At 48.0% G+C, this 10,000-nt stretch overlaps 1 protein-coding gene across 1 annotated transcript in view; it reads left to right on the plus strand.

Moving 5' to 3' along the window:
- The window catches only part of kcnn3 (potassium intermediate/small conductance calcium-activated channel, subfamily N, member 3), a 50,754-nt gene that overhangs the window by 20,292 nt on the left and 20,462 nt on the right, over window positions 1-10,000 (plus strand). The window contains exons 3-5 of the mRNA XM_062539146.1: window positions 4,615-4,911; window positions 7,863-7,984; window positions 9,177-9,318. Of these exons, the coding sequence (XP_062395130.1) occupies window positions 4,615-4,911; window positions 7,863-7,984; window positions 9,177-9,318 (561 nt within the window). The remainder of the gene's footprint in view (window positions 1-4,614; window positions 4,912-7,862; window positions 7,985-9,176; window positions 9,319-10,000) is intronic.

The following is a 10,000-nucleotide window of genomic DNA, read 5'->3' on the forward strand; positions in this document are numbered from 1 at the left end:
GTCTCGCCCCTCCTCTTTTGTGCTGCTTTGCTGTTTGTCTTTCCCTGCTGTCCCTCTGTCTTTGATGAAGTGAATTTGTCAGCTCTGGTCGGTCACTCACGTTGACGGATTACCTCCCCTAATGGAATTTAATTATTAAACACACCCTCATGGTGATTTAGCCTGAAAAAGAAGGAGAGAGAGAGAGAGAAAGAGAGAGAGATGGAGGTAGGGAGAGGAGGGCAAGCGAGGAAGAGGGGGAACAGGGGAGAGAGAGACTAACAAATGGAGAAGTAAGGTGCGGAGGAGGAGAGAGAGAGAGAGAGAGAAAAAGATTGAGGAGAGGTAAAGGGTCATTTCCTGTCTGGCATATGAGTGAATCACTGGTATTTCTGCCCCTGCAAGCGCTCTCGCTCTCTCTCTCTCTCTCTCTCTCTCTCTCTCACACACACACACACACACATACACTCACATCATTATGCACACTTACACTTTTATAGACTTTCAACAAACACAATGCTCTCTTACACACATCAACTCTCTCCCACACACACATACACACACTTGAAAATGAACTCTACTCACACGCCCTCCTTCATACATATATTCATAAAAACACTGTACCCACATCTAGATGTGCACAAACAGCACACCCACATGGTGTCGTGTCCAAGTGCTCCATGGAAATGTCCGATTGTCTTCCTCTTGGTATCTCTCTGTCTCGCATCCTCATCCTTCACTACATTGATTCACTTATTTCCTCACCTACTTCTACTGGCCTCTGTGCCTCTATCTCTCTCTCTCTCTCTCAAACACACACACACACATTTAATCACTATCCATCCATACATTCTGTTTAAGACAGTCTCTGTCTCACACACAAACATGTATACATGTCATTCAGCCGTTTTCTCCTTTCCCTCCCTCTCATATACAGTCTTTCTCTCTCTCTCTCACACACACACACACACACACATTTTCTCTGTCAGATACACACATACTCATTCTCTCCCTCTCTCACACACATTCTCTCTATCACATACACACACAGTCACTCTCTCTCTCGCCAGGGACCCCAATTAAGCTTGGCTGGTCTTTGATGTAGTCGCCTAGGCAACAGTCACCATGACAAGGCTGGCTTTAAAAAAAAAAAAAAACTGACTCTCACACACAGGCACCTTTGCACACGCACAAGTACTCAGCTATGAAGCACGCAAGATGTAGACGAAGATGAAGATGACACCCTCGCACACACACACACACACACACACACATATATAGGCTACACAGACACTAGTTTTTGACAGATTGACAACACAAATGCTCCCACCAGCACACAGATCAGAGATTTTGTATTATAGAGAGTAGCAACAGGCTGTTATTTTCCCTTTTTCTCTGCTGTTTCTCTTTCTCTCTCTCTCTCTCTCTCTCTCTCTCTCTCTCACACACACACACATACACACACATGCACACACATGCACACACTAGCAATCACATCCACATTCACTAACTGCAAGTGCAATTATGATTAAAAGCAGTGGAGCGGGCGGCCTAAACCGTATTAATGTACATGCCGGGTAAAAAGAGAGAAAATAACCCCACTGTCCCAACCAATTAGCAATCAGGTGCTGGCTTCCCTCTCAGCTGCCTCTACGGCTAAATATTGCCATCGCCAGGCTCGTTTAGATTACAGGGCTAGCGCCGCTGATTGCGTTTGACTGCAGCTGCGGCGTAAGCTATAGAAGCACCCCTGGCAGAGAAATGCAACAGCAGGCTAACTGGAAAGCAGCTATTCCATCGCTAACTGCTCTGGCATAGCATAACACTACTGATCAGACTGGACGGCAGCATGGTAGTGTGTAGCATTAGCGAAATGGACAGTCTTAGTGGCTGATGTTAACACCGCGGTTTGAAGTGATATGCCTGTGTGTGCCTGTTATCACGACAGGTGCCATTTGAAGACGTGCTAGTCATCTATCTTGTGCAATTTACGGGGGGAGAAAAACACCTCACATTTTGCTATAGCGTTTTGGCCATCCCTAGCATGGCTGACATTGGCCACTCAGCCAGGTTAAACTAGGATTGATCGTGGCAGCAGCACTCCACCAAAGATGAAAGAACTCTGCACAGCTGTGACCTGCACTTGTTCAATAACCTCGGCTCCCGGTGCGGTGAGGTGCCATGGCTGACCACAGTGACGTTTTTACACCAACAACTCTCATCACCTGGGTCTCATGCATCAGCCACGTACATTAAGTCTGGGGAGGGGGGCGGGGGGGGGGGGTTGAGGAGGTTGCCAGTCAATATTGTCAATGGAATTCTGTGCGGATCAACACGCATAGCCTGATGGGAAATTGCTGGAGTCTGGCTTGTCTAATTACGACTCTCCAGGTCTGCATTAGAGCTCCAGCGCCCCGCTCACCGCCACCGCCTCCACTACCATCACCTCCACTTCACACTTCACTTTGGCATCAGCTGTGAAGACACTAATCCAATCCTCAAAGACGGACAGCCACAGCCACGACGGTCTGTCATTACCTGTAATCTTTTCATTCATCAGAGGCAGTGATAAGCCCCCTGTGCTCTTCGATGACATGTAGATGGCAAGTTCACTTGAACAGCGGCTGCCACTACCAGAGGCCGGAGGGGGGGCCCAAAAAAGTCTTCATTTGACCAAAACAAGAAAGCGGCGAGCACCGAATGACATGGCATATGTTTGTGTCCTTAAGTGGGTCACATCAGCGCCGTTATCCTCACTTCAGCGGATGTTGATTGCAAGCTCATAACACTTTAGGAGATTATACAGACGAATGGCTAAAGTGGGTCCAACCAGAAACATGAGTGACTGTTGTGGAAGGAGGGAGCAGTCTACATGGATTGTACTGCAGTGTGAGTGCACACACACACACACACACACACACACACACAGGAGATAACTTCTGAAAAGAGTGACCCGCTGACTGTGGGATTCACTCCCAAATGGAAGTTAATATCACCAAACAATCTTGACAACAACTGTGGGGGGGGGGCACTATTACTATTATCATCATGTGTGTGATCAGAATATTGTTTTTAGCAATATAGCAATTTGATGTTATTGAACACTTAGAGTTAGGGTTGTTGTTGTTGTTGTATGATTTTGCTGAGGTCTTTAGTCTTGACTGGAAATCTTGCCTGATGTGAAATTGAATTGAATAGCAGGGCACTACATCGCTGTTTTTTACTACAGCGCGCTGTTGTACAGTGTCAATACGGCTAGTGCAAGTGCTACAGTACAACTGAGAGTGAAGCTAGTGTGTGTGCGTTGAGAAGAGCCCTGCTAACTTCAGCCCTCCATAGCAGTGCATATCTGTGAGTAGTTGTTGAGCAAGTATGGGCCTCTCCTCTGGGGGAACTTATGGTGCTGTAGCCCTGTGTCTGTCACATCAGCCCTTAAAAAATAAATAATACAAAATAAATAAAAAAAAACAGACTGTCAGAGCTGTCAAGCTACAGCCCTCAAGTTCTGAGCTCTTCCATTTGTGTTAACCCCTTCCTATCCTCGGAGGCAGTCGAGAGGACAAATAGGATGACACATCACATGGCAAATCACATACTGTAGCAAATAATTCGGTCCATCTCTTCGTTTCACAAGCTAGGGCTGCATGGAGAGGTAAGGTCAAGATTTCCCCGTTCTCCTCCATATTTACCCCTGACACAGTGTAGCGCACGCAGCGGCTAACATTACCGGCACCTTCCATGTGAAGTGCGTGAGGGCGAGTGGAGGCTTATTGTGCTTCTGCCCAACATAAGCAAGGCAGTGCCGATCACTGAATGACATGGAACATGTCTGTGTGTAGCCTCGAGTGGGTCACATCAGATTCATTATTCTCACTTCAGTGGATGGTGATTGCATGGCGTGTAGTGGAACACAGCTCCAGGAAATTGCAGCTGAATAGCCAAAGTCCCCCCCCCCCACCCCGGGCCAGAGCACTGGGTGACACTCTCCTTAGTGAGCGACTGACAATCAGCAAATCAGAGAGTGAGCTTCAGGAGGGACCTGGTAATCATGACCAGAGAGGCTGTAGCACTCCGGCGGGTGATTACCTTCCTAAGGTGGGGCGTGGGGAATTCATTGTTTGAATGGAAATGACTGACAGCATGGTAACGCCAGGTGTCACAGGCGTAAAGGTGTGTGTCAATAGAGATTTGACAAGGTGATACGGTTCAAAATAACAATGATATTATTTCTAAAAATGTCAAGTGAAATAATGTGAAAATAAATTGCTCATTGCAAGGCTTATTGTTCACCTTGCTCTGGATAAGAGACTGTGCCAAATGAGGAAATGGAAATGCTCTGTGGTCTGTTAAGGCCTAATGGCTGGGTAATATCCATCCATTAAATGTAAATACTCTCGAGTGCATTCAAGGCTTCTACTCTTTCCAGACTCGTTATTTGTAATGATTATTTGAATGGATGTAACATTTTGTTAATTTACGGTGTATAGCTGTGATATAATTCTACAGTTGAACTCTGCGGGCTGTTCCTACAGGAAGCCAATGGATTGCATCAACGCACTTCAGTTCCCATATCTGTCTGTTTTACACTTTCACATGCTATTGCTAACATTATCTCTTCATGTGCCCCCCCCCCAGCTCTTCGTCATCGACAACGGCGCGGACGACTGGCGCATCGCCATGACGATGGAGCGCGTGCTGCTGATCGCCCTGGAGCTGCTGGTGTCGGCGGTGCACCCGGTGCCCGGCGACTTCAAGTTCCAGTGGCGGGCGCGGCTGGCCTTCTCGTACGCGCCGTCGCAGGCGGAGGCCGACCTGGACATGGTGCTGTCCGTGCCCATGTTCCTGCGCCTCTACCTCATCGCCCGCGTCATGCTCCTGCACAGCAAGCTCTTCACCGACGCATCCTCGCGCAGCATCGGGGCACTCAACAAGGTGCACACACAACGGGGGGGGGGGTGAGGGTGGCTATGGCTGTGTGTGTGTGTGTGTGTGTGTGTGTGTGTGTGTGTGTGTGTTTGTTAGATGTGTTCGTGTATGTATACATTTATATAGTGTATTGCATATGTGGTTGGGGAGGGCGGGTATGTGATGATGATAAGGGTGTGTGTGTGTGTGTGTGTGTGTGTGCGGGCGTGTGTGTTTGTGAGATGTGTTTGTGTATGTATACTGTACATTTATATAGTGTGTATTGCATATGTGGTTGGGGAGGGCGGGTATGTGATGATGATAAGGGTGTGTGTGTGTGTGTGGGGGCGCGTGTGTTTGTTAGATGTGTTTGTGTATGTATACATTGATATAGTGTTTTGCATATGTGGTTGGGGAGGTGTGATGATGATAAGGATGTGTGTGTGTGTGTGTCTGGGTACTGTGGATTGAGGAGGTGCGTGTGTGTAAGTGGGGCAGTGTGTGGGAGGCTTGATGTTTGACTGTGACTTTTGAAGTGGTGTAGTGGTGTGTGGGGGAGTGGTTGTGTGTATGCGTGGGAGGGGTGTGTTTATGTGTGTATGTGAGAGAGAGAGAGGAAGAGAGGTTTTGTGACATGTTTAAACCTTTTCAAGATAATGACTTTCTAAGAGTGTGTATGTGTGTGCTTGCACACATGCCCATGTATATGGATACAGGAGGGGGGGGGGGGGTGATTGGATGAGCTGACCTGTGTAGGACACTGTAGCACTGCACTGTATCCTTCAACATAAACTCTCCATAGATTTCAAGCCCAACTTCAACAGAAAAACACCACATGATGCGGTATATGATAAGGTATTTCGGGAGATCAGTTTAGTTGTCCTCGTTTGTACATGTAACACAAAGGCATTTGCCCTTGCCTCTGGTTGGTCCTTTCACTGAGTGGGCCTGGGTTTGGCATAGTTCATAATTATTATTCCTAATAATATGTAAAGCCAGCCCACACTGAAACCGAGGGATACCACTATAAGACCAATCTCTCATCTGAAAACAGATGTGTGGTTGTACTTTATGATTGTGGCAGTTCTTGCGGCTTTGAAGTGCTATGCATTGCTTTCAGGCAATTACAGTGAAGTGGCTCCCGCACAAACACAGTGTCCACTTAGGTTTGACCTGGTCAGACTGGTGCTTGCTGACGTTCGCTTGGCTCTTTACAAAAAATGCCCGCTGCAGAGGCCTGATGAAGAGGGAAAAAAAAGGGAAGAAAAGTTATGATGGAAAAAAAAAGTTATCGTTATCTGCACAAAGCTTCGTCTTGCCAGTGTAATTGCTGATAGAACACGGTATTCTCGCCATTCAGGTGCGCCGCGAAAGGCTCTGTTCTGAATGGCTGGTAATTTTGGCTCGGAGCAATCAAAGGATGAACAAATCTGATTGGTGTTCTGGTGAGGGCCAGGTGTCTGTGATGAGGCGAGGATGTTGTATGCGAAGGAGAGTGTGTTTGAGCACGGAGAACACTTTGAACGCAGCTCAGAGAGGACTGGAGTTAGGAGATGAAGGTGCTTGCAGCAGCGTGTGGAGGAGAATCACCACGGCTGTGAGAGAGAGGGAAAGAGAGAGAGAGAAAGAGAGAGAGACAGAGGGAGAGAGAGAGAGAAAGAGAGAGATCGGGATTAAGGCGGAGTGTTGGTGAGGCCGCCGCGGTCGACCTCTGACACACTCCTCTGACGCACACTTGGCTATCAGAGTTGCCCCCGAAAGGACTGTGGGAGAGAGCGCTTAAACGCGGCGCGCACCAAGAGAGCAGCGCCGAGCGGAGCGGAGCCGAGCGGAGTGGGCTCATCGCTGTAATGATGTCACTCCTCGAGGCGGTCGGGGCCTGTCGGCAACGCTCCCTGTCAAAATACTGCCGACGCCGCCGCCGCAAAAAAAGCGCTCTCCGGCCAACGCGAGCTGACAGACGCCCGAGCGCCGGGGCGAACTCACACCGCAGTCAGCGGAGCGGCGTAGCGGAGGGAAAGACACTCCGTCCGCCATGACACGTCCGAGTCCGTGCCGGCCGCACAGAAGTGAACTCACACGCCGCAGGGGCAACTTCTGCTCCGCAAAAAAGCCCAGTGCAACACACACAGAGGGCAAGAGCAGTGCTACACGCAGGTTTAGACATTTAGAACACAGTGCAGCCGACGAGGACCACAACACACAAGTTCAGTCGTCAGGATACAACTGTAGCTGTACGACTAAGTAAACGGCTTGTTACATGATATTTTGGAAAAGAAAATGAGAGAATAGCAAGTTTTTCAGAATTGCTAAAACACTAAACTCTATTCTCTGAGCCAAACTCTCAGTTCACACATTTCTTGAATTCTCTTTGAACTATGAACAGTTTTCTCAAGTAAAACACAATGAGCAGATCTCATCCATTATCCCTTACAAAACTCTAAACACATTCTCATGGAATAAAATGCATTTTGCAGCGTGATGCACTTGTGCTGCATAATGGTAAAATAAGTGGCAAACACACAGAGAAAGCACAAATGCCTGATGTTACACAAAAGTAACAACAGACTCAAAGTTGATCACACTTATTTGACTGCTTTGTGAATGATCTGAAGGCATTGTTTGGTATTGAGCAGAGGTACACCTATTTTGAAGTGATTGTTCAGTTTTGCAGAGGTTTCGTGAATGTAGTTTGAGATTTGGGGTTTGCGCTTCAGAAAAGGGTGGCAGGTTTTTTTTTTAAAAAAATGTGTTTTAGCAACTGTAAAAAACTGTAAGATGTTGTTTTTCTTTACGAAGCAGCATGCCAATCATTTTGCAATACCCAATGGCAAATCTGTTTTCCAAGTCTAATCTTTAAGTGTATATTGACAAGCATTTCCTGGTGTGGCTCCATGACCCTCCAATCAGCTTTCTCCAGGTGGTTCCAGGTGAGGACCACATGGTAACCCCCAACTGGCTTGTTTTTCCCTCATCAGGTGCACTTCAACACGCGGTTTGTGATGAAGACTCTGATGACCATCTGTCCAGGAACTGTGCTGCTGGTGTTTAGCATTTCACTGTGGATCATCGCCGCCTGGACAGTACGAGTGTGTGAGAGGTGAGGACACTAGAGGTCAATGAGGCCAACATGCTGAAGGAGAATGAGGGAGAAACAGGCAAAGAAAATAAATTCTGTGCGTGTGTGTGTGTGTGTGGACGCATAATTGCTTTATACAGTATGTGTAAGTAACATGATGAGAGAGAATGAATGTATGTGTGTATGTATGTAATAATGTATATACTGTAATGTGTGTGTGTGTGTGTGTGTGTGTGTGTGTGTGTGTGTGTGCGTGCGTGAAAGACAGACAGACAATGAGAGAAAGAGAGGCTGCATGTTTGAATGAGTCATGGAAGGAAATTGAGACAGTAATGGGCAGAAAACAGTGATACAATGCATGCTTTTGTTCTTCTCTAAGTCTGGATGAAGGGGTCTGCGAAATGAGTTAATGTAATAACGAGGGGGAGGGGGGGGGGGTAGAGAGAGATTACGGAGAGAGAAGATCATCCTCAAGCCAATAAAACCCTTCAGATTAAGGGAGCAAGTGAATGTGTGTGAGGGAGAGAGAGGGAAGGAGGGAGCGAGCTACTGAGCAGAGGGAGGGAGAAAGAGTGAGTGAGTGAGTGAATGAGTGTGTGGGTGGGTGAGTGAGTGACTGAGTGAGTTGAGTGAGTCAATCAGTGAGTGCGTGAATGAATGAATGAGTGTGTGAGTGCGTGCGTGAGTGAGTGTGTGTGAGCGCGCAGGCGAGTGAGTGAGTGAGTTACTGACTGACTGACTGACTGCTGCCTGTTCTGAGTGGGTGCTGACGAGATGGAGGGAGAGCGGAACTGAGTGACAGGCTCTGCTGAAGGGAAAGTCAAATGAGGGAGAAAAAAGAGAGATTGTTGGCATGGCGAGATGGAGGGAAGAGATGTATAAGCGAGGGATGACAAGATGAGGAAAGGGGGAGGAGGAGCATGAAGGAGAGGAGAATTGGAGTGTGTACCCCTCTCGGTCTCCAGAGGCCTCTGTTGGCTTTGCATGCAGAACTCTCAAATTGATTCTTTTCCTTTTTCCCTCTTTCCATCTGTCACTCCTTTCTCTCCTCCCTCGGCTTCTGTTCATTCCCTTGCCTCTCCCTCCTCCTTCTCCTTCTCCTCTCTACCTCTCTTCTTTTTCTCTCTTTCTCTGTCCTCCATCTCTCTCTCCTCATCTTTAAATCCCCCCCCCCCCTCACCCCCTGCTCCTCTCTCTGTCTCTCTTCCCACAGATACCATGATGCCCAGGATGTCACGAGTAACTTCCTGGGGGCGATGTGGTTGATCTCCATCACCTTCCTGTCCATAGGCTACGGGGACATGGTGCCCCACACCTACTGTGGCAAAGGCGTGTGTCTGCTCACGGGCATCATGGTGAGGGCGCCTTGTCCTACTAACTAACCAATCCCAAACCCCGTCTCCCCGCCAGTGCCATGCCCCCCGGGTGTGACGGCTGTGTGTTTTTGTCGAGTGTGGAGGATGTGTGGAAAATGTTGGGCTAGTCTTTCTTATACCCTTTCATGTCTGATTGTGTTGGGTGGGAACGTGTATAGGGACGTCTGAAGTTAGGTGCTTTTCCGCGCAGTAGTGCAATCTACATAAATCAGCATGTCTTGCATCTAATTACACGCTGCCAGCTGTAATTGTGGTTTGAATATAGTAAAGTGGGTAATTTCAATGCGTTTTGTGTGTGTGTGTGTGTGTGTGTGTGTGTGTGTGTGTGTGTGTGTGTGTGTGTGTGTGTGCGTAGCCCACTCTCCTATTCAGGAACATGTCTTCCCAGGACGCTGTTGTTGCAATGTAGAGACGCCTTTTTAAGCGTTTGCCCTGTACCCACCATCTCCATGCTGCTGTGTGTGTGTGTGTGTGTGTGTGTGTGTGTGTGTGTGTGTGTGTGTGTGTGTGTGTGTGTGTGTGTGTGTGTGTGTGTATGGGGGGGGAGGGTCCCTCTCCTCTAGAATAGTTAGGGTGAGACGGTGAGACATGGTCGTGTCTGGGCAGAGAATTCAGTAAGAGACCGAGCAGAGTGCTGAATGGAACAGTGCCGGACTTCTAA

This window comes from Sardina pilchardus, chromosome 6 (assembly GCF_963854185.1).
Source record: "Sardina pilchardus chromosome 6, fSarPil1.1, whole genome shotgun sequence".
Classification (NCBI taxonomy): Eukaryota; Metazoa; Chordata; class Actinopteri; order Clupeiformes; family Clupeidae; genus Sardina; species Sardina pilchardus.